This window comes from Lampetra fluviatilis, chromosome 32 (assembly GCF_964198595.1).
Source record: "Lampetra fluviatilis chromosome 32, kcLamFluv1.1, whole genome shotgun sequence".
NCBI lineage: Eukaryota > Metazoa > Chordata > Hyperoartia > Petromyzontiformes > Petromyzontidae > Lampetra > Lampetra fluviatilis.
In genome coordinates this window covers 10,613,906-10,639,121 of record NC_136306.1, presented here as the reverse complement: position 1 = coordinate 10,639,121, position 25,216 = coordinate 10,613,906, and the positions used below count along the sequence as shown (strand labels likewise).

The 25,216-nt window shown below is 50.0% G+C and overlaps 1 protein-coding gene across 3 annotated transcripts in view; it reads left to right on the top strand.

Moving 5' to 3' along the window:
* The window catches only part of LOC144943752 (forkhead box protein P1-like), a 108,888-nt gene that overhangs the window by 61,736 nt on the left and 21,936 nt on the right, over positions 1–25,216 (top strand). For all 3 annotated transcript variants that reach the window (XM_078871549.1, XM_078871546.1, XM_078871547.1), the window contains exons 4-9: positions 883–1,017; positions 6,597–6,744; positions 8,405–8,624; positions 9,869–9,970; positions 22,412–22,499; positions 23,971–24,054. In XM_078871549.1, the coding sequence (XP_078727675.1) occupies positions 883–1,017; positions 6,597–6,744; positions 8,405–8,624; positions 9,869–9,970; positions 22,412–22,499; positions 23,971–24,054 (777 nt within the window). The remainder of the gene's footprint in view (positions 1–882; positions 1,018–6,596; positions 6,745–8,404; positions 8,625–9,868; positions 9,971–22,411; positions 22,500–23,970; positions 24,055–25,216) is intronic.

Genomic DNA, 25,216 nt, shown 5'->3' with positions numbered 1-25,216 from the left:
TAATGCTTAAATATAACAGTGCCAATTATTTTTATAAGCCGTACGCAGTGAAATGGGACCTTTTTGCCAGTATCAAAGTATGAAAAAATAGGAATAGGTTAATGCGCTACTTGATCCCTTGCAAAATATTAATATTTGGGGGCATGAACATCTTGACACCACCTCGGAAAGGGTTAAACATATTCTTATTTTGCACGCAATGGTTTCATGTGGCACCCTCCAGCCACAAGAGGCCGTTACCCTCGTCACTGCGTTAGACAAATGCATTCCTTCTCGAATGAAATCGCCACCCCAAATCTTGACGGTTAACCGAATTGTGAGGGGGCTGATTCGTTGACCCTCCGATGCCGACTTGCTCAAAATCCTCCCCCCCCACCACGCCCAAGTTCCCCCCAGTGTTGTGTCGAGGTGCCATATATACGCTGGCTCGCCAGGAGAAAGTGGACTAATCGCCTTCTGTACAGGGATACAGCGTTCCCCCTTACATGTGTGGGTTTTCTCCGGGTGCTCCAGTTTCCTGCCACATGCAAACACTCATTAACTGACAGGATAACACCTTAATATAGATATAGGACCGCAGAGCTCGGAGGGGGAATCTGACACCGGCTCACCGCCTGACTGTCGCCGCCATTCCCCCCTCGTCTGTGATTTCTCCTCGCCCCTTTGAGTCGTGTCTTGTTTGTTGTCCTTTCCCCGCACCTCCAATTAGCATGGTTGGTTACGTACTGTGTGAAAGAAGTTCAACATACACACATACGTACGTTATCTCTCTTCGAAAGCGAGCGATTGCCGGTGCGCGTTACAAGTTTAAATTATGATCATAGCTACGATTGACGATTTATCGCTAACCCTAACGCTGGCGCGCGTTGTGCCGATCCACAGCAACAGCTGCAGGAGTTTTACAAGAAGCAGCAGGAGCAAGCCCAGCTGCAGCTGCTGCAGCAGCAGCATGTCCAGCAACAGGCACACGTGCAGCAGCATGCGCAGCAGCAGGTGGCCAGCAAGGCGCAAAAGGAGGTAACGATTGGCTTCCGCGGCGGTGGCAAACGCAGCGGCGGCGTCAGCAGCACCGGCAGCGGTAGCACGCGCAGTCTTGTAAAATCCCAGAAAGCTAAGCTGGCGCGAGCCTGGATAGCGCCCTGACGAATGAGCGCACACGGCCCGCCGGCTGTTGTAGACGTGACGCCGCGTGGTGGCCAGGAGATGGCGGTGTGCAGTGTTACCCGCTCGTGCACGTGAACGGACGCGGTGGCTCTTAACCGGAGGACACGGGGACTCGCCCCTCTCCCCCCTCGGCTGGACAATGTTCTGGCAGGGAGGCCCCCACCCTTTCCCCTTTCTCCAGTTGTGCTCACCGCCTGGAGGCGTCCCACGGCTCGCACCGCTGCCTTTCGCTGCGGTGCCGTACTACCCCTTATCAGAATCGGAATATTTACTTATGCCGGAGGAGGAATCCGATGAGCTATAAAGCTCTTTTTTTTACAGATGTCCTGTCGGGGCGGTTCAGAAAGTAACAACAGCAAACTAAACCAAAACACGACAGGAGTGCAAAGTATAGGAAAGGTAAGCAAATCGCACGAAAATAAAACAAAAACTAAACTATGAGACCTCCTTTACCAGTGGCAAAATATAGTAACAGGTTTTTACTCTTTCAACTGGTACAAAAACTGACACCTTTATACAAGGCATCATGTTTGCAATAACCACAACACAAGCAGTCAAAATGCAATCAAAAAGAAACAACTCTGATGATGATAATGATATGCACTGTCCTTGAAGTTGATTGGTCCACACCCGAGACAACTTTTCTTAGAGCCTAGTCTCCATTGGTGTTGGACCAGATGACGCCAAAAGGCGTACAACTCAAAGACAGCACACTATCAGATTATTGAGAGCTCGTGGTAAGCATTTACACAATTTTTACACTATAAAAATTGTACTCGGTAAAGCCCACTGAGCTATTAGCTTCTTTTTCATAAGCGACTTGCCAACACGTGATAGCTCAACGACGTGGGCTTATCACGTGGAAACTTATAGCAGCCAAATAATCGAAATAAGGTTGTGGCAGGAGGAGGAGGCGGAGGGGTGAGCTGGCGTGCTGCCTATCGGCACCGTTTTTACTAAGTGTCTTCCCTTGCCAGGTTTCGCGCTAATGTTATCCTCCCCCTCATTGAACACTGCGAATAAATATACACACACACAAAAATGAAGATCACGCGTGCGGTAATACGAAATAAATAAGCCGACAATTCTCCTCCTTCCCATATCTGTGCCTCACACGACATTTAAACGCATTTTCACGTATCAGTCACACTGCCTTCTGGGAGTGCGTAATTGCAGCAGCATTGGTTCAACACTTGCCAGGCACCGATAACCAACGGTTTTTTTTTCTAGCTATAAGCATAGATTGGACTACACTTGTGCCAAATTTTGTCTTGCTATCCCTTTATGGAACTACATTTTAATCGTTATAATAAAAACATCGGCCACTCGTTCAATTATGATCGCCTCTATTACGCGTCCGACGCTGGTGTGCGCTCTATTGTAGTGTGCTGCACAGCTACCCAAACGGAATTCCGTAGAGAACTCTGAAGGCATGCTTGCACCCTGTTTTTATTCATTACCGAACGATGAAAATCATATAATAATCCAAAAAAGTCCGTATAAAACATGAGAAGAATGGGGGGGGGGGGGGAAACGATAATGGACTTTCAAAAGCAGGCTGTGCGAGAGAAAAGCTTGAGGTACAAGCATGGAAAGGACTCCTTTGTGAATCTGGACGCAGTGGGTAGTCAGTTTATTAAAACCACATACAACGGCGGTGGAGGTGGGGGGTGGTTTAGTGACTGAAGGCCATTGGGGGGTGCCCCCCCCCTCCCCCCACTCTGTTTTTCTTCAGCCATGGGAAAGTGTCTGCGTGCACGCTTTGGTGCATGTTTACATACCAGGCCGCTTGCGCAAAGGACAGCGGTAAAATTAGAACGTGGTGTTAGGGCTGCGCAAACCTCTCTCGAATCGCCGATTCGAGCCACCCCGCTCTCCACCCACCACCACCCCCCATGATCCCGTCCGATACGGTACATTCAGAAATCTACGTACTTGTTCACTTTCAAAGTTTTATGTATTTGGTCAGCCTGCATTGGGTTGCATACGAGGTCTCACGCACTCGCATGGCGGGTGCCACGGTGGCGAGAAGTTAACCACCTTGCCCGGTATGCAGGAGGTTGTGGATTCGATCCCGACCCTGACTTTTGCTGTATATTTGGAATTTGAATGTCTCTCTCCCCGTGGTCGCGTGGATTCTTCTGCGGGTTCTCCGGTTTTTCCCTCCACATTTAGAGTCTAACGTGCGTTTTAGAGTGTTTGGCTGCTATAAATGTCCACGTGGCTTAGGCAGCCTCGTTGAGCAATCAGTTGTGGCCAGGTCGCTTCTGAAAAGAGGTGTAGAGCTCAGTGGGGCTTAAACCCAGTAAAATAAAAAGAGTTTCCAAGTTGAAAGTGGGATGAAAGCGGCACGTTCCCCGACAGCCGTGCGGTCTCTCCTAAAAAAATCATGGCCTGGGACACGATTGTGAGTGTATCTCAGTTGAACTTGTATGTATATGTGTTGCGTTGAAATTATATGTTTGTACGTTGAACTCTTTTCGCTTCGTAGGTAACCAACCGTGCTAATCGGAAGTGCAGAGTGGGCTGTGGTGGCGCTTCTACTTCTAAGTCATGGGCCTATGTCGGCCTATCTCGGGGGAAAAATATCACGGGCTTTGCCAGTTATTCTAAGGCTGCTGCTGCTGCTGGGACACGTTGTTGATCGTACCAGACGTGCACGCACCTGAGAATGCGGGCTGTTTAGTTTATATTTTATCTAGGTTTCCATTTTTACACAAAGCCCAAGAATGTCTGCTCAAATATGAAACGCACGCCGTATAATGTACACGGCAATCTCGAACATTAAGTGCACTTATTGCTGTTGCCATGCCGGTCGGCAGACGCTTTAATAATGTTGTTACTTTCTTATCATAGAGAGCTTCTTATTTTGTCATTGTCCTGGCCTCCTCCGTTAGGCTCGGCGATGTCGTATGTTGTCATAGAGTCATAATCTCGTTCAGTAAAACAAACATTCTCTATTTCCATTTTCACGACACACTTCTTTCACTTTCAAAAAAACTATTTTTTTATATCGGGCCTATTCACCAGCGTAATGCGAGCGAGGTGACACTGACATGACGTTTAGATGAATGCAACGTACGGTGCGTCAACCGTAATACGGTACTAAACCTAAATAGTGAAAGATGTAATTGAAATTGTGAATGAACTAACAAAAAAATGCGCAAAGAAATATTGAGCTGAGAAGCGAATCTTCAGTTTATATCGAGGGTCAAAAGATACGTAAAATAAAACACTGCACAATGGACACATCGAATGTGTGTCGACAGTTGTGATTGAGTGACTGATATGCATTCTGCTAAAAATTGGCACAAATGTAGTCGATTCTATGCCTATAACTCAAATATAATGGCGGGGAGGATAGTTGTTTTGACTCACAGGAGCAGACTCCAAAAATAAGGTTCTACATTCTGATAGTCCTCCTGCTCAAAGCGTAAACAGATATTTGTACATCATCAGTGAACCCAGTTATTTGCCTCCCCATCGGGTGGTAGGCAAGACCTACAATAGTCCAACCTTGCCAGGGGTCGGCATCCAAAATAACAATTAGAGACATTTTTTTCGAATTCGAAAAAAAAAGACTATTTCAAGAGCCGCCCATGAATGCGAATACGAGACGGTGGGTCCTTAATAAATATGGAGGCGTAGATGTGGTGACCACGCTTCTGCGCTCTTGCGCCATGTGGGGAAAAAGGGAGGGGGATTACTGAGGCAATGTACGTTATGTATAATGTGCGTTGCCTCATTATGCATTATGCATAATGAATCAACGGTTTACAAAACCACGGGCAAATAGTTTACTGGACAAATCGAAGGCGCAAGACGTTTTCGACGTGGGGAGAGTGCTTTAGCTGCGTGTCGCTGTGTGTGTGGAAGGGGTCAGATCTGAGAACGTCTGTACAAAGTGACAGTTACACCACTGTGCACACATTCTGCGCTGGGTATGAGCGGTTCATTGGTCAGGGCGGATATGTGGCTTTCCACCGTACCAGTTACAAGCGCAATAGATACAATGTGTTCTCGTTTACGTTAAGATAAAATAAAAAGCCCGGCCCGATGTTTTAAAAGCAACTAAAAAGCCGAACAACTCGTCGAACGCTTGGCCTGGTCGGCTAGCAGAGCAATGCCTCCGTGTCTGCCCCACGGCATGTTGTGTCTGCTGGTAAGTGGGCACTAAATTTTGTGCGTAAATAAAAAATGTTCACGGTTTAAATAAACTTTCCATGACCCTGGCAGGATTCCACATGCTTGCGTTAGGTTTATGAAGGCTGGTTTGTATTCGTCTTGAGTATGCGAGTTGGTGCCTGTATTTTTAATGGAAGAGCTATCGGGTGTTAAATTATTTGGCCAGATTTGTATCTTTGGCCATTTAAGAAAAGTTTCGCCTCAAACGGACGACAATGTGGACCACACAATAACACGTTAATGGCCTGTGCTTGGCTCAGTAAGAGATCACCGCAATGGTTGTTTAATGCCATTAAGCCAGTTGATTGTCTGGAGCAGCGTGGATGATAAGACAGCTTCTCTCTCTCCTTGACGTGCATCATTTTCTCCGTCCGAAACAATCGGTGACTTTGATATAGAAACATCTGGTGAGAACCATCGGCAGCTGGTGGCTCGGACTGCTAGCAAGACCTGTCCCCCTCGAACCTGTTTACCAGCTACCGGCTTGCATTCCGGTGCACCCTGTATCGTCATAAAGCCTCTCCTGGATGCCCGACTCGGCGGGAGATCGCAAGGTCACCAGCCGCGGAACACGCGGGTAGGCTGGGCCGCGCTTCCAGTGAAGCCGTGCAAGTTTAATTGACTTACAAACGTAATGTCCAGTTGAGACAATCGTCATTGTGTGCCGACTCATGAAGAGGCAGGTGATCTCGGACCTCGGAGCAACAAAAAAAGGAGAGTAAGTTAGACATTGGTGACCTACCAGTGACCTCCTAGAATTAGAGTTCTAGTTCGGAGTTGGGTTATTATAATGACCGAGATGAGCACAATACTCGTAGATCATTACGAGGGATGTGATTAACCTGGAAAACAAAAATCAGGCCCAGATACGAAATACTGGATAATCCAACGGTTTTTTTCCTCAGATAAATCTAAAAAAGCCGGAAGTGACGTCACTAAATTGCCATCACCACCACCGCGGTTTTTCTCTCAAAAAAGCAGCGTCACGTGGAATTGGGTGACGTCAGTATTGTTGCCACGAAGAATGTTCCTTTTTTTTACGTCGCTGGAAGTGATTCCAAATGATCCCAAATAATCCCAACATCTGAAATCATCCGAAGCTCGCCTCCAATCACTGCACTCGATAAGCCAACGGGAATAATACCGAACTCGCGCCGCACACAGCCAGAGAGCATCTTTCCCTGTCAAGCCAACGGCCCTCTAACGTTTGGCGCCTGCCCTCTCCCCCTTCCCTCTCTCTCTGCCAGCTGATGGCCCAGCAGCTGGCCTTCCAGCAACTGCTTCAGCTGCAGCAGATCCAGCAGCTGCAGCAGATCCAGTCTCTACAGAGGCAGGGGCTGCTGTCCCTGCAACCCAGCCAGGGAGCCAACACCCCCCTCCAGGCTCTGCAGCAAGGTACGGGCGACACGGGGATGTGGCGACGTGGGGCCTGTCTGTGTCTGCGTGTGTGTGTCTGTGTGTGTGTCTGTGTGTGTGTCTGTGTGTGTCTGTGTGTGTGTCTGTGTGTGTGTCTGTGTGTGTGTCTGTGTGTGTGTCTGTGTGTGTGTCTGTGTGTGTGTGTTTGTATGTGTGTCTGTGTGTGTGTCTGTGTGTGTGTCTGTGTGTGTGTGTCTGTGTGTGTGTCTGTGTGTGTGTGTCTGTGTGTGTGTCTGTGTGTGTGTCTGTGTGCGTGTGGGGAGGTGTTGGGAGTGGTAGCATCACGGTCAGCGCTACGCTGCGCTACGAATCCGGCGACCCGAGTTGGATTCCCCGCTCCCGGCCAACACCAGTGACGATTATCTGAATCGGTCCTGGGCCTCCCCTAGGTCGATTCAGCCTCAAATGAGTACCTGGTGCAGTGTGTAAACATCGCCACTGGGGAGACAAAGGCAGTCGGGCGTGGTGCTGGCCACTCACTCCCTCGTGTGCCGTGCCGGCCTTCATAGGTGCTCGCGAACAGCGCTTGCCCCAAAAGTCTGTTCAGCCTGTACGGGGGATCTTTGTCTTTGTGTGGGAAGGTGCTCACTAAGAGCACTTGCCCCAACAGTCTGTTTAGGCTATGGGGGGGGGATGATTTTGTTGTGTGGGGTGTGGTGGGGGGAATGGTGTGTGTGTGTGTATGGGGAGCAGTGGTACAGTGGTAAGTGTACACATTTAAATCCAGCACTCTCTGTAAATGATGAGAAGACCCCATCACAACAGTGAAATGCATGCAGGCTGGAACCGGTGGGCATATCACTTGCCGCTGATGTTAATCATGGCCGGGAATTGAACTCAAGTTTCCGGGTTTGTCGTGCAGTGCACTAATCACTGTACAACCGCCACAACTCCATGAGAAGATTTACACTAACACACACACGTGTGACAGGAGACAGAGGAGTATGTGCACGATTAAATATTTGGATTCTCACGGTTGACCATTAACCCGAGTATCCAGATTCTTGACCGGGGTTTACTATGTGCGCAAGGGATGCTGCCACGGTGTAATGGGTAGCACACTGCACTTACGATCCAGAGGTCGCCGGTTCCACTCGACGTCCGGGTACGGACGTTGAAAACAATGGAGCAAGTATCTTAAATCATCCCACCTCTCTGTCCCAGCCAGCGGTATAAATGGGTTCACCACAGTGAAGTCGATCGGCAGGTGGTGGCGTAAAGCCTTGGGAGAGGTGGGTACCCTCACCTCTCTTCAACCATCACGCGAACTCCGGTCATCCTCGCAGTGGCTTTTGGCGAGCCATCGAACAAAGACGGTCACTGCATCGCGCGCTTTCAGATGCACTTCTGCGGCCGTCTGGAACGCTCTTCCATGTGATATTAAGAAGCCACTGGAGCTATGCAGTTTTAAATAATCTTGAATGAAAACTACTTTCTTTAGAACAGTTTTTTGTGCTAGGTTTATTGTCCCTCCCCCGCACCTCCAATGAGCATGGTTGGCTACATGTATACATCTGACCAGATTGGAATTGTGTGGCATGAGCAAGGAATTGCATGGCTACACCTTCACCTTTTGTTATGTTATACTGTCTCGACTTTTGTCCGCAACCCCTCCCCTCCCCACCGCCCCCCCCCCCAGGCCTAGTGTCGGCCGAGCTGTGGAAGGAGCTGGTGGCGATTCAGGGCGCGCAGGCCGGTGGGGGGGGCCACGGCGGCCCGGCGCAGGCGGACGACGGCCCCACGCTCGCCAACGGCCGCCCCGAGATGCCCGGCTTGGGGGGCATGCGGCCCACGCCCAGCCCGCTCCGCTCGCCGCTCACCAACGGGCAAGGCCAGACGGCGGCGCACGGCAAGGACGGGTGAGTGGCGTCCCCCCCCACCGCCGCCTCCGGCCCGGCCCAACACGGTGCCCGGTTTGTCCGCGCCGTCGTCAACCGTCGTCGTCGCCACCGTGTGTCCCGTGTGTCCCGAAGTTTGCGCGGCTCTGAGAAGTAGGCAGGCAACAAACGAGCCATGGTGGACGGTTCCAGGAATGGGTCCCGGTTTGGCTTGTGTCTCATATATTCGGTGGTTGTGGAAGTGCGGCCATGCGTGTGTGCGTGACCGAATTTAAGCGATGGCAGTCCACGTGTGGGCAGGCCTGTGCCCGTTCCCCTCGCCTGCACGCCAAATCACGGTCGGTCAAAGCCGGACAAACGCGATTGGACAAACCGGGACAAATGCGATCGCGAGAGTTTTCTCGCCGCTGCTTGACACTGCGCCTGCCCTCCTCGCCCCAGACAAAGTCCCCGCAGAGGCTCCTTGTCCAGAAGAACCAGAAAAGCGATTTAGCCAACCTATGTCGCTCCGCAGTCGATGCTCAGAATGGCACCGCTCGCTTAGCTTCGAGCGGTGGGCCACGGCTTTGTGTTTTTTGTTGCTGTAGCGCTAGGTCTAAACAAAAAACAGGCTCAAAACGACAGAGTTGTAAAGGATTATCAAAGGTGACACGGGTAAGGATCAAAGTTACAAATCAAGTCTGGTGGACCCAGTCCTCACAATGGGCGGAGGAATCGTGTCCGTGAAGTTGGCGGCAACGGGAGCGATGGTGGCAGCGCTGTAAGAGCGACGGGAGATAGCTTGGGTTAGGGCATCGGGGCCAGCGTTGCGGTCAGGGCTTAGGCGAAGCTTTGAGGTTGTCCTTGAGCCGTAGTTGCGTTGAATGATTTAAGTTCGCAGCTGAACTGTTTGTGTCTTGTATGTATGTGTCCGTGTGTTTGTGTTATTCTGTTTGCATGCGTGTCTATGTGCTTATGGGAAGCGGTAGTGTAGCGGTTAGCGCGCTTCGCTTAGAAACCGGCGACCCGAGTTCGATTCGTGCTCACAGCCAACACCAGTGACGATTATCTGAACCAGTCCTGGGCCTCCGCTAGGTCAACTCGGCCTCAAATTATTACCTGGTGCTGGCCACCCACCCCATCGTGTGTACTGTGCCAGCCCTCATCGGTGTTCGCAAACAGCACTTGCCCCAAAAGTCTGTTGTGGCTACACGGGCGATTCTTGTCTTTGACTGTGTGCGCGCGCGTGTCCTGCCTGTGCCGCCGGCGCCGCTACCGCCCGGAAGCTCGCTGAGCGACGACTCGCCGGGCCACCCGCTCTACCGCCATGGCGTGTGCAAGTGGCCGGGCTGCGAGGCCCTCTGCGAGGAGTACTCCCAGTTCCTGCAGTGAGTACCGCGCGGTGCGCACGCAGCGACGGTGAAACAACTCTCAGCTAGTCGCTCTCTTTCTCGCCGGCGGCCGGTCGCGTCTCCTCCTCATCATCTCTCTTATATCGCTACCGCTGAGGTCGCACTCGTTACACACGCAAAATGCTTTCAACAAACGAACCTCAATTACGTGCTATTCTCATCAAGGAGCGTAAACCATCAAGCGAACTCCGGCCATGCTCAGAGTAGCTGGCCATCAAACAAAGACGGTCAACGCATCGTGTGCTTTTGGATGTGTTTCTGTGGCCCACTGGAACGCTTTTCCTTCTGATATTAGCAAGGCACTGGAGCTTTGCACTTTTAAATAATCTAGATTGACAAACTAATTTCTTTAAAACTGCTTTTGTGTTTAATTAGTTGTCCTTCCCCCGTGCCTTCAATTAGCACGGTTGGCTACATATGGTGCGTAAGAAGTAAAAAAATACACACCAGGCATTCTACTGCCAATATTGCCCAGGGATAGATTTTGGCATGAGTATTTGGCAAGCTGTGGTGAGTTTCGCAGTGACCGGCTTAGGGGTTTTGTAGCTTTGCAAGTATGTGATGTGTCCGTCTTGGCCATTAGTGGCCTCCTTATCTCTTCTATTGCTGCTCCTTCCGTGGTCACTATTCTCACGAACTTGACTCGTTGATTCCTCCACCCGTGTGGAGGACTCGGTCCGTGCCAGTTTGTGAGTGGTGAGGTTTTGACGGATGATATTCTCCTACCATCATGCAACGTGCAGACACAGCCGGCCACTCACGTTCAAGCGAACCCTGGTGATCCCGGTGTGAGTGCGGTGCACACCGTAGTGCCACCGTCTCCGTTTCGCGAGTGCAAGGCATTCGGTGCAGAGCAGTGAGTAACTCTAACAAGATAATAATTAACTCATTTCCCATCGCTGCCTTTATGATGTGCAGAGGCCCAGGTATAACCCAGGTGGCGGAAAGCAAGTAAAAATGCTTCTGTACCGCGACTGAATTTTCACTCTGCCAACTCGAAAGGCCAATAGCCGTGCATCGCGACAGACGCTGACACAGCGACCGTAACCACACGCACAGACACACCGCTTGGCAAAGCCAGTCTCATCTTCCCTCCGCCCCCACTGCCAACGACCCCCCCCCAGACCCCCGTCGACAAGAGCCTCTCTTTGTGCTGTCCTGCGGAAACCCTGCCAATTAATTAGCAAGGCTCGGTGGCTGCCCGCGCAGAGCCTAATCCTAATTAAATCGTTTAATCGCTCGCGCAAGATGCGGTCATTACGGCCGCCGTGGTTGCCACCGTTCGCCGTTCTCTTGGGGAGCGGGCGAGCGGCCCCCCTCCCGAGCGGCGCGGTAATGATGGACGCTCGCTCGCAAAGGAGCACTGCGGAGTTTTTTTGTTGTTTTTTTTGTTTGAGAGTTTTTTGTTGTTGAGTGAGGGAGCGATGCGCCACGCGCGCCCGTTGCCGGCGCGTGTCCCTCCGCGCAGGGGGAGGCGTCGGCCCCACGATGCGACGGCCCCATCTCTTGCACGTGAGATGATGTCGTCCCTCGATCGCTTCCGCGAACATTCCTCGGGCGTGTTCTCTCCTTTGGCTCCAGCTCCGTTCTTAGCCTCGACCGTCATCCCTTCTGGCGAAGCGTCCTGCTCGAGCTCACGTACTTTTGTTGACGGCATCCGATGAGCACGGTTGGCTACGTACGGTGCGAAAGAAGTTCAACGTGCGTGCGATGACGGTCAGTACGATATCTCTGACGTGCACACGTTCTTCATCGCGCATTTCTCTTCGTTGTCTCTCGGGATAATTCGAAGAATGCTTCTCTCCATGCTTCTTTGTACTCGAGATGGGGTTCTAAAATAAGCCATTAGATCGGGGCGATTTTTAGTATCTTTTTTGGAAAATGTCTGGAATTTCCCTTTGTGTATTTACATGTCAGTGAAAGATCCCGTTATGTTGCTCACAATGCCAGGCCCTTTTTTTTTTTAACCGCATCATGGCCAGAGTTGCACATTTTTCACGTGCAGTAAACTGCAAAACAAGAGTCTCTGTGAGGCTGCCGTAACATCTGTCCCGCAAAAACTCATCCCAAGGGGGGTTGAGCAACGACGCAAATCAACCCAAATGTCTCTTCTACCCTCGGGACACAACCCGCTTCCGTTTCCTCATTTTCCTCCGGTCCTCCGTCGCCGACTGCAAAATGTGAAATGTCGAGGAGGAGCCTGGGCTGACCTCTAATGCGGCACCATCGCTGTCCTCATCATGAGGAGGCCATCCTTTCAAACTATAAGCCCTCCCCGTTATTTACGTGAATGTACAGAGGCACACCTGGTGGGCGGGGAGGGGGGTTAAACCCCCCCCTCCCCGCCCACCCCACCCCTCCATAATTAAAGTTAAATGGCTGCCATTGTATGTCACACGCCATTTATAAAACAAACCAAATCCGAATTGGCTGAATGTGACGTAATAACTGTTGTAGCAAAATGGATTTCCTTCTTAACTCTCTCGGCACGAAAAGCAATTTAGCTCCCACCGCCGAAATATTAACGTGGAGGTGCGCGACGCTGTAATGTTAGTACTTTCTACTGCCAGCGAGAGAACGTCTTGCGTGCGTATACCGCAACGTTCGCCAGACGCGCACCGATTCCTCGGTCGCACGCCAGCGGGGACAAAGAGGGGACAAAGACGGCTTGCGCTAGCGGGGGCAATAAAAGCCTCCGGCTCGTTCTCGCTCGCTCGTTCACACACAATTAGCGCGAAAACGGCCCTCTCCGTACGCAGTTTGTTTTACAGATGCCGGGGCAACCGTGTCGTTTCTTACAAGTTCAAGCGGAGCGCTCGCGAGGATCGCGGAGCGGGGGAAGCGCCCAACGGCTCCACGTTTTGTGTTGCAGCGAATGTTTAGAAACCCCTCCACATTATAGTTGCAATTCGGAAACACTGCATGGGACGTGTGGGAGGCTTTTGTGAGGGTTCGTACGGTTGTTTCCAGAATTGTACTGGCTTTTTATATTATGTTAAGGTGAATCATTGTTTGATTTTATCCAGCTTCATTCATACAAATGTTACGTCACAGATCTGTAGAATTTGTAAAGTGCGCGGTTTTTCGCACGGAAGCAAGGGAGGCACCTGGGACGGTCAGAACCGGTGCCAACAGTTGCCCAGGCTCTGGGGTCCTATGTTTAGATGTTTGGCCAACTCCTTTCACGAGTGTTTACACGTGCGCAGATAACCCCCGCATGCGGCGGGGGTAGAAACTCAATTCCAGTACAGATGGGCACTCGCTCAACGCTTGTGGATTGGGATCTTTACGAATTTGTAAGATCCACCGATTAGAGACGTGGGCTGCCAGCCCCTGGCTCTGTTTAGCACCTCCGGTTTATTCCATTTCGAGTTTTTGTCGATCTGAGGGTTGGCCGCGAGATGGACAATCCGACACCGCAGGGCGCTCTGTCTTTGGCAGTTGTTGTGACTTGTCCCACACTACCCCAACCTCTCCTTCACCACTCCCACCTGTCCTCCTTACTCTGTCACCTCAGCTACACCCACCACTTTTAATAACAACACGTTTTTTACGACTTTCATCTCATGTACAATTTTATAATTGTATGTATGTTTAACTTCTTTCGCGCCGCGCTTAGCTCAACGCGGTCATCAGAGGTGTGGGATAATTATTGTAAAGTTCCTTGGACTAAGGCCCTGTATAAATCCATGTAAGTTAAGATACTGAGCCACTTGCAAGTAACAACCGTGGTGCCGATCCTGAGAGCGAGCGTCAGGGCCGCCACCTTCTCCAGGCAGTCTCCGGGTTTCCGTGGGACGCAATGGCGGAGCCAGGATTTTCAGGTAGGGGGGGCAACCCCTCCAGCAATGAAAAATGATAGGAGTTGTTAGTAAGTAAGGAGTTGTTAGTCAGTAGGGAGTTGTCCCTTGCTTTTTATTCGACGCGTGTGCGGCGATGGCGCAGCCATCGATCGAGGGTTGAATTCGAACCGCGTTGTGTGATTGGCATCGCGCTCGCTGAAGCTGTTGATGCCTTCAGGGAAGTCGTGTACTGTATACGCAACTGCGCACAATTCTGTGAGTGACTTATAACTGCTTTGCCTTTACTTATTGCCAATTATGGACTCAGAATATTGTCCTATCATCTCATAGAGTTCCTGGCACGTAATAATATGCTACACAGTGGCGGTGGGGGTCGCAAAATGCCGATTTATTACTCATAAACCCCAATGATCGGATCGAAATGAGGGATTTCGATCCGATCATTGGGGGGGGCACGTGCCACCCCACCCCCCCACCCCCCCACTGGCTCTGCCAGTGGTGGGACATATCCCTGGAGGACCACCATCTCTCTCCACAAACCCCTGCACATTTTTATTTTGCCATTGATTCATTTTCAGGGCTGATTGATTTTTGTATTTTTTTGTGTGGAGATCGCTGGTGGTTGAATAAAGAGCTTGTGCCAATACGCAGCTTAGCTAGCTACCTGTCTATGTTCTCATTGGGTCAGGCAGCCGTAAGCGACATTGCCGCCTTGTGTACGGCACGAGACCTTTAAATCTCGAGCGGTGATGGACATCTTCTTGGTTCTTTCGGTAAAGTCACGTAGAAGGGACATAATAAAATAATAAAAAGACGTGACTTTACCGAAAGAACCAAGACGATGAATCCCTGCAGTCACGAAAGCTTTAAATCGGTGATGGACGGCTCCGCCAAGGATGTGGCAGCTGCCACGCCCATTTAATGTGCAGTCAAAATTAATTATCGGCAGCCTTGCTGCAAGGTGGTGCCGTGAAACGCCTACTCCCCCGAAAAGTTTTTTTTTTATTGACTTGAGTCGCGTAAAATTATTACGACGTGGGCATTGGTAGTGACTCTCACCGTCCGCTGCTCGCTTCCCAGCGCTCCGCAGAGCCACTGCAGTCGGGGAAAAACCGAGCGTGACCTAAACCCTCCCAGAGGGACGCTGCTGGAGTCATGCCATTGTCGTTAATGTCGCGTGAATTCCGGGGGAAAAGGGGTCAAACCTTAAGTCGGTTTTACGTCTCTTTACTCCTGAATTTAGCCCCATTGCGCTATGGGCGTCGTGGCGTGAGGCCAAGAATCCATCGGGAACTCTCCCAGAGTAACGAATTGTCGGTGGAAGGAGATGTCGCAGCACCTCTTCTGTCATCGGTTCCGGTGACCTCGTATCGACACAAAGGAGGCAGCACTTGTTACGTCGATTGCATGACCGTCAAACTAATATCGTCTGAAAAAGAGCGATATAGCTTAGTGGGCCTAACCTAATGAAATTAAATTAGTTTGAGAGCTTGATATTAATTTCTCGGAGCTAGGGTTTTATTGACATTAAGTACTTGAACCAAATTTTATCACGATTTTAGTTTTTGTTTTATGTGTGTGTGTGCATTTATTGGTGGCCGGACTGACACCAGACATTCAGTCCACTTCCATCGGTAGCCGCCTGGATACGGAGCCAGGACCTCGGCACATTTGGCTGAGCCACCCGCCGCCTCGAGCATTTGCTTTGAAAAGTGTCTGCTCCTCTCTTAAATCCGGCGACGATCATTTACAACGCAATCTCACTCCACTGCTGGATGAAGGTCTCCGCACACCACGTCGCTCACAAGGGCCGGCCGTTTCACCGTACTTCACCACGCGAGTCGGTGTGGTTTGGTGAAGGTGGTAACCCCGGACCAGTTTGGTTATCGCTTGCCACTGATGTTAGCCTTGGCCCTCGGATCGAACTCAGGTCACCAGGTCCTGAGTGCCGTAGAGTGTCTCGCGATGCTGTCACGTTTCGAGGCATCGCGTGCGTGCAGTCTGTACCTTTGTTGCGCAACAGTCGAGGTCGGGACTCAAACTCGGGTCCTTAGCGGAGGTGTGGTAACCACTGCGCGCCATCGCTCCACCCCGCGTTTAAATCTGCCGTAGATTTATTTGAGCCCATGATGACAGTTCTAATTGGTTCATGCCGTGCAGCCCAGGGTACCTTGCTTTACCGAGGAACAACACTTGATTATTCCCCTTGCTGCCATCACCACCACCACCACATTACCCTAAACTTGACGTATGTTGAACTTATTTCTCGCCGCACGTAGCCGCAGCCGTGCTAATCGGAGGTGCGAACGTGGAAGCGGGAGCTCTTGTGTCAGTCCAAACCCCAGCCAGGTGCGCGTGTTCACGATGTGGCCCACGCGGGGTTTGTGGGATGATAGCTCACGCGGTGGGAACGGCTGAGCTCAGGGGGCACTTTGAGGTGAGGGAAGTCGCAGACTGGTTGTCCTTTTGCCACCGGAATGGCGCGGGTCGGCGGGCGGCATCGGGGGGTGGAGGGGGGGGAGATGGCGGCGGTGAAGTGTGTCCTAGCAAAATAAATAAACCCAGGGAGCTTTAATCCAGTTGCGAGGCAGACTGACAGAGAGAGAGCGGCGCGGGGAATTAAGGAGGGGGGAGAGAGCGAGAGAGAGATGCATTTCGTGCTCGCCCAACGGAGAGAGAGAGAAAAAAAAATCTCGCATGCTGATTTTTGTTCATTTCGGACGGGAAATTCCACTTTGTAATATTCTCAGCCAAACGCAAACAAGTCCGTACCGCGTACGTGCATTTTGCTATTTTAGCAAGGCGCAGATTTCCCGATTAGATTATTTTCAGACGCAGCGCAGGGTTTTGCTGCGCTGCTTGGTTTAGTGTGCTGCGTTTGGAATAAAATGTTTTGGGTGGGTTGGGGGGGGGGGCGGTTGAGGTGGGGGGGGAGAGTTCTAAATTTTTTTGTCGCTTTTTAATTCCCCCCTCCCCGAGTTGTTTCAGGCCGAGCGCGGTCTGAACGCACACGGAGCGCTGGGGTTGTAAAATAAAAAACTACGAGCGCTCACGAGCACGAGGCGGCTGTGTTGACATAAACCTTGAACCTGTGCTGTGTTATCAAACAGCAGACATCTGAGCTGTACGTGACTTTGTCTGGAATCGTCTGCTCATGTCGCAGAAAGAAAAATATATATTATATGCTCATCAGCAAGGAACGTCCAACTCAGTCAGCTCAGTATCTTCAGAATCAGAATAATTAATCCTGAAGAAATCCGGAGAGCTATTAAAACAAACAATATAAAAATATCAATAGGAGTGCAAAGTATAGTAAAGGTTAGCAAATAGCTAACAATAAATAACTATACTAAAACTAAACTCTTTTTTTATTTCACCAGGTAAGGCCCACTGAGCTTTATAGTGATTTTTCAAAAGTGGCCACAAATGATAGCCCAACGAAGTGACTTGTCATCACGTGGGCATTTATAGCAGCCAAATAAATCTAATTGTATGTTTCTAAATGTGGAGGGAAATACCTGGAGGGGCCGGAGAAAAAAATGTGGTGGCATGAACGGCGTTGGCCCTGAAAATCTTTTGCGCCAGACCTTGTATTTTTATGTAATTCAAGATCTGAATTAAATGTATTTCCTATATTCTGTGCCGGGTTCTGAGAACGGTTTGATTGAAAACTCATTTCTTTAGAACGGCTTTTTGTGTTTACTTTGTTGTCTTTCCCGCACACCTCCGATTATTGTGGTTGGCTACGTACGGTGCGAAAGAAGTTCAACATCCATACAACGATATCATGGGACCTTTTTGCCAGTATCAAAGTATGAAAAATAAGAATAGGTTTTTACCCTTTCTGCCAATAAAACAGCAGGTGTTAAGATGTTCAAACAACAAATAAATACCTTTTGCAAGGAATCACGTCTGCATTAACCACACGCCCTTGTGGTGAACATGCAAACAAACTGTGATAATATATGCATTCTCCTGTCTGAAAATGGATGAGACTAGGCCATAAAGAAGGCTATCTCTGATGTAGGCCAATCCGTCTCAAAGACATTGCATATATCATGAGAGCGTGTTTGTGTGCCTGTTCACCACACGTAGAGTGTGTGTGTGTGCTTAATGCAGACTTGATTCCTTGCCAAAGGTTTCTATTTGGTGTTTGAACATCTTAACATCTGTTGTATTTACCAGAAAGGGTAAAACCTATTCTTATTTTGCATACATAGATACAAGGAGTCGTGAGTAGGCGTATTTAGCCCTCAGCAGTTGACTTATAACCCAAGCAAAGCCTTGCACGCATTCTGGTTGACATGGACTTGTGAAAATTCAAATTGAACAAATGTCCCTCACGTATAAGTAGGCACATAACGATAATACGTAGATTGATCAGCGAATATCAATTCTAACGCTCTCGCTACGTGCATGAAATCACTCGCGTAAGAATAGATTCATGATTCCTATACGTTTATGCGATGGGAGTGGTGGTGAAGTGGTTGGCGTACTGCACTACGAAGTCAGAGATTTGAACGTTACTTATTTTGAATCTGCGCCTAGATTTATTTCTAGCAACTATAATAAAAGAAACGCACAAAATATAAAACTCACCAGCGGGTTCTAATTGTATTGTCACTAGTTATTTAAGAATCATTTAATAGCGGTGTTTACATGTGCTTTTATTTATGAAAGCACATGGCAAGTAATCCTGGCAAATGTTACCTTTGACGTTCTTTAAAGAGGTAAATAAATATGTTGGCTTCGTGCAGCCTGCTGCTGCCGTTGTAGCGGTTCTGCAGAGAGAGAGAAAAAAAGTCCAGAAATATTGCATTTCTTAAACGACTTCAGCAGTTGCTTGCTCACATATAGCTTACATTTTAACGTTAATTTAATGCCTGCGTAGCTTACATGCTCGCCAATAAAAAAAACAACATTTGATTTATGGCGCTTCTTGCTTACAAGTGGATTTTTACTCCACGTGTGCATTTATTGAGAAATCCTCATTTATTTTGTGATATTTTACAGGAGAGCGACCCTTAATGGGCTCAAGCGAGCAGACGATTGTTATCCTGTCAAACTAATTATCTCTGTGGTGCTGCTGCTGCATTGGCAGTGGTGCACAAAGACAGTTAACAACAACAAAAACTCAACGCACGCACTTCTCAATACCGCTGAGGCTGTGAATGGTTTTATCCTATATATATCTTAGGCGACGTTTCGGGCTGTGTCGGGTGGCGGCGGTGGGTTAACGACACATTTATATCTACGCGATCTATACCAAACAAACTTTATTATGGATGGCAGTAACATTTTTTTTATTTTACCAGGTAAGGCCCACTCAGCAACATAGCTGTTTTTCAGAAGAGACCTGGCCACAAATGATAGCTCAACGAAGTGGCTTATCACGTGGAAATGTATTGCGGCTAAATACTCTAAACGCGTGTTGATTCTAAATGTGGAGGGAAAACCCGGAGAACCCAGAGAAAAATCCACGCGACCACGAAAAAAACATGCAAACTCCAAAGATACACGGATCGTCAGGGTCAGGATCGAACCCACGACCTCCTGCATACCAGGCGAGGGAGTTAACATCTATCCACCGTGGCGCCCTACCACCACGGTAGCCGTACCAATAGAAGAGAGACAAGGAGCCCACTGATGAACTATATGGACACATCACATTTCTTTCAAAGCTACAAAACCTCCTTAAGCCCTGTCACTGCGAAACTCGCCACAGCTCACCAATGCTCATGCCCAACACCCGCACGAGCACCTGGGCAATATCGGCAGCGGAAGGCACCTTGAACAAAGCGCTCTCATGAAAAAAAACTGTCACATCATGCTGTGCGTGCCACCGCGGTTAGCGCGCGCGTTTGCGTTATCTCTCTCGACTCACGTGCGCGTCCGTTTGTGTGGGCATTTGCCTATTTTCCACGCGTGAGTGGTTTTGCACAGAGCCCCCTTGATGTGAGGGCTCGTCAGCTTGTTAAAAATAGACACCACAAATAAATATTTTTTTTTTAAGCCTATCATCCTGTTGGCCTTTCCAGACTTTTGTTTGTTTGAGAAATTTCTGGACCGGCTTTTTGGGTCTTCACCAGCAGTCAGGCGTGTGAAGCGCATGCAGTGAAATGATGGCCCAACCAGACGATATCGATGATTGCACTCCTGCCGTCTGAATGACGGGGCCCGGTCTGAATAAATAAAACTACTGCAGTGGAGCATTGTGGATTGGCGCCACGGTGGCTAGGAGATGTTAACTACCTCGTCTGGTACACAGGAGGTCGTGGGTTCGATCCCGACCCTGACGCCTGCTGTATATTTGGAGTTTGCGTGTTCTCGCCGTGCTCGCCTGGATGTTTCTCCGGGTCCACCGGTTTTCCCCTCCACATTTAGAAACGTGCATTCAGAGTATTTGGCTCTAATAAATTTCCACACGATAAGCAACTTTGGCGAAAAGAGTTATATAGCTCGACAAGGCCTTACCTGGTAAAATTTTAATAGTTTAGTTTTTAGTTCAGTTTGATTGTTCAGCAAATATGCAACGTTGACTTAAATTCCGTGTAGGTCAGTGTTTCTCAACTCCCGACTTCGTGCCCATTACAATCATCAGGTGCATACGGTGTGCGGTGCCTTAGTTTGAGTATGAGTTGAAATGACTTGGAGAATCGCAAGAGCTGAACTGTGGAGAGGTGGGGCGTGGACTGGAGCTGAGAAGCACTGGTCTGCCACAGAAGTGGAACCCCAGCCGTTGTTGAGAGCGTGGTTGTGAAACTCATGGTCATCTGTCTTCCTTGCCACCTTGTTTAATGTTTGTACGTGGAGACGGGGATGATGGATCGCGCAGAGATCATGAAGTTGCGCGAGACCGCCACACGCTTGTGGGGGTAGCGAGGCACTTACAGGAGGCAGTACAGCAAGTAGGATGCTGTCCTACTCTTTACCAATTGATGGAATGTGGTCCCCTGGTATATGCGGTTTCTTCTCGCATTTAAGACATTCAAGAGAACTTTTGAACTATGACCTTACAGCTTACGGTCTTAAGACTCAGCCGATGCTTTTCTCTGATAATAAATAATAGCAATGCAATTCCCCCTGCACCTCCGATCAGCAAGGGTGGCTACGTACGGTGCGAAAGAATTTCAACAGACATATATATTTATGGGTTTTTTTTTCTGTAAACTCCCTTAAAGGTGTGCTACTGTACCTGTTCGGCTACGTATATCAGATCTGTCAACAATGAAAATTGCCCCCATCGCAACAGCATAATAGCGCAAGGCTGGAAAAACCATACCTTTACAAACTTAGACACGAGTGTGCGTTAAAACGATGCGGCCAGTGTGCGTACGTGCATACGGCCATTGCAGCCGGCCCGCAGTTGTTTTCTGTCGCTGCTGCTGCTGCTGCTGTCAGTCGATCATCACATTTACACAAATTTATTTTGATGGTGACCAAAGACAAAGATGACCAACAATGCACTTCTTCAGGAAATGCCGATGGGTTTTTTTTTCTCTCGGATCAACCTGTCTGTACATTCAAGCGTCGTTTATCATCGCCCGTCAGACCGTGGCATTGGAATGTCTTGTCTGTCCTCAAAATGCTCGATCATCATCACCGCCGTCATTCGTAAACACTGCCTTTTTGTCAGAGGGGAAAAGTACACAAGCTAAGTTGCCTCTCCCGTCTCTCGACCAGGATTGGTGGACAGAGAAATAGCCACGCACAGCTGCGAAGCTCAGCCGTGCGCAATTAGCGCCCGTACGCATACGCACACAATCGGTGCGCACGCAAAAAAAGTATCCTCAGCCTCCGATCAAAAACACCTGGCGTTCACCCGATCTCTCACAGTCGCGCGGAAGCTTAAGCGGGCTTGAGCACGGACGGCACCCGTGCGGGCGACCACGAGCCCGCGACACCTGGAGAGAGCGGCGCGTTATCGGGCAGCTTCGGGGCCTATGGTGTGCATAGAGGAGGGGGCAGTCCAGAGACACCCATTGCGGTCCCGCGCCTGTGCTCTCCACCTTTAACCAACCTGTACTGAGCAGCGTGGCGAGGTGCAGTGAATTAACTCCCCCACGATCCGCAGCGGCTTGATGAAGAACGGCTGCCCGTGTGTGCACTTAACTGAAACGTATCCTGCGTGAGCTGTTTTCTGTCTGCCTCTCTGCATATCGATTTAAAGCTCATTCCTTTCGAGCTGCTTTTTTGTGTTTAGTTTGTCGTCCTTCACCCGCACCACCGATTAGCACGGTTGGCTGTGTACGGTATGAAAGAAGTGCAAGCATATGCACACGCACATACAAGTGGTGGTTGGATGGCGAGACGTTCACAAATTTAATCCACAGCCACACTCGGCTCGAACCTTGTGTCTGCAAGGAGAACCTAAATGTTCTCCTTGCAGACACAACGGGCGTTCGCTGACACTGCTTTGCCCCAGTTGTCTCTAGCCATGCTAAACAAGGGTCGTACGTGTTGTGTGTGCGTGCGTGTGCGTGCGTGTGTGCGTGTGTGTGTGTGCGTGTGTGTGCGTGTGTGTGCGTGTGTGTGCGTGTGTGTGCGTGTGTGTGCGTGTGTGTGTGTGCGTGTGTGTGTGTGTGCGTGTGTGTGCGTGCGTGTGTGTGCACAGGCACCTGCACAGCGAGCACGGCTTGGACGACCGGAGCGCCGCCCAGTGCCGCGTGCAGATGCAGGTGGTGCACCAGCTGGAGATACAGGTGTGTGTGTGCACGCCCATCATGCCCGCCTCTGCACACGTGCGTGTGCGTGCGTGCATCTGTGCGCGTGCGTGTGGGAGTCACAATAACAGAGCGATTGCCTGACGCTCACATGAGCATCGAGGTGCTGCTCATCTCCTGCTGACCGCCCTGAGCCAGGGCTGGGAATTCTACGTTCTGATGGCAGGGACGAGTCTATCCTAAGGAAATCCGCTGTTGACTTCCCACAGCAGCCTTCTGATTGGGATCTTAGTCTGGAATGGGCCTCCCCTAGGTCGAGTCGGCCTTAAATGAGTGCCCCAGGTGCAGCCCGCTAACATCGGCACCGAACGCGCAGGAAGCTGGTCACGCCGCTACCTTGAGTGCCGCCCCCACCTTAATAGGTGCTCGCTAACAGCCATGTACGTAGTCTAACTATGGAGGCTCGTGGTGTGCGTGTGGCTATACGTGTGTATCTGCGTGTGTGCAGTCTGGGTATCCATGTGTTTTTGCTTAAACAACGTACATGCACCATGAGTTTATTGACATATGCCATGCAGTGTTTATACATTTTTAGTTTATACACTCTCGCATATATGTGACATTTATTCAAGCGTGCATTCACAAATATACAATACATGTGTGTTTATACTGGATACGGTGCATCCTGTGATTCGAATCACCCATAATTAGTCCAATCTCTTTACCCTTTCTGGCAATACTACAGGTGTTAAGATGTTCAAACACCAAATCGATGCCTATTGCGGGGCTTCAGGTCTGCATTTACATGCTCGTGGTAAAACATGCAAACAAATATGCTTTGATATAATCTGCGCACCGTCCTTGAAACTGATTTGCCTACACCAGAGACAGCCTCCTTTATGGCTTTGCGTCTCACCGGTGCTATAGAAGAACAAAAAAACAACATCGGCAACAGGCGACCGCCACAAGGACGATGCAAACGCCGAAGCGTTAATAGCTCGGGCGAAAGAGATTTTTTTAAAATCGTGTTTGATACTGGCAAAAAATAAGACAGGATCCCGTAGATATCCCAACCCCGTCGGGTGTTGGACGTCGAGCGTGGCTGGTCCTGGATGAGGCTGAGACGGGGCACCGCGACGAGGCTGTCGTCATTAGGCTCCGTGGCGGGCCTTAGCGGGCAGCGCTACAGTACCACGTGGTTCACACCGCCGTGCTCCAAACGACTATTCTCCTCCCCCGCATTTCACTGACCCGCACCGACCACTACGACCCGCACGGCGTAGGGGGGGGGGGGCCTAGGTTTTGTTAGCGCGGTTGGGTACGTACGGTGCGAAATAAGTTCGACATGCATACGTAGGTACAGTCCGGCAGTGGATCGAGTAAAAAGCTGCATGGGTACACGCAGAAGACCGAAAGGCCCCTCTACCTACAAGATCAATCGAGAGGATTGGAATCGGGGTACATTGCTCGGCTCCCATGCTAACATGCTGCGCTCTTTGCCCGCGTGCAGTTGGAGAAGGAGAGGGAAATTTTGGAGGCGATGATGTCCCATCTTCACGTCTCCAAGTCTCAGTCGAAGAGCTGCATCCAGCCGGTAAGGCAGTCGCGAGACACGGCCTATACAGACACAAACGCGGTGCTTCGTTTGTCGTGTTCCTTTCACCCCAGGCGCCATCGTCGTTAATGCGACGCATGAAACGTCATAGTCGTCATCATCGTCACTTGCAAACCCTTGTCAATCCACCGCTGGGTGAAGGCCTCCCCAAGGCTTCGGTGTATCTCACGGTCTCACGATGCATTCATTCACCTCGCACGGCAGCTGATTTCACCGCTCCGCACCCTCGCTGCGCGTCCTCTCGGGTGCATTTCCTCCGTTGGCTGCCACTCCATTGATGATTTCCGACGCGGGGCCACCGTCGCTTCTTAGCGACGTGTCCTTCCCGAGCGGCACGCGGCCGTTTATTAACGACTCGTCGTGTTTTTTGTAAATGCAATAGAGGACGTCGTAGTTTCAAAGCATCAACGGGACGGTTTTCTCCAGGAACCACTTTGGTGATAATGGGAAGACAGACGACGATGCCGTCGTTTCACTTTATAAACCACGCATTTATAGGTATTTTAGATTTGCCTGCAGGTGAACTTGTGGAAGTTTGGCTGCCGGGAGCCAGTGGTAGAAATTCCACATTCCTGCGGGGGGAGGGGGCGTTGGGTTGGGGGTGAGTCTACCCAAAGCACATCCACTCTTTGACTTGCCAACAAAATAGTACTAATTGTTTCAACCCCTGCAGGATTATGATGATGATGGTTAGTGGCACCGTCATTGCAAACAGAGTTTGTGGCGCGCAGACTCAAGATTGTGGAAATGTCACCGCTAAAAACAGAAACAAACTCTCAAATGATGAAATCACTCGTTATTTTCCTGCAAATTCATTGTTTTGCAAAACAAGTTTCTGGTTGACGGAAGTCTTGGAAGTTTGCCAGGGGGAGTGGAGGGGAGGGGGGTCCCTGATTTCATCTGCGGCGCTTCGTCTTCGTGTGCCGGGCGTTGAGACCGCACGCACGGCGTCCTTATCCATGGGCCTCATCGTGCCTACACGCGCGTCCGTACAAATACCGGCGCGTGTCACGAGAGAGGCTGCGCGCATTTTCATCGGCCGCCGGTTGAAACGGTGACGTTTTAAAAAAAATATAAACGTCAAGAACTTTGTGTCGCACACCTCCGATTAGAACGGTTGGGCTACGTACGGTGCGAAAGA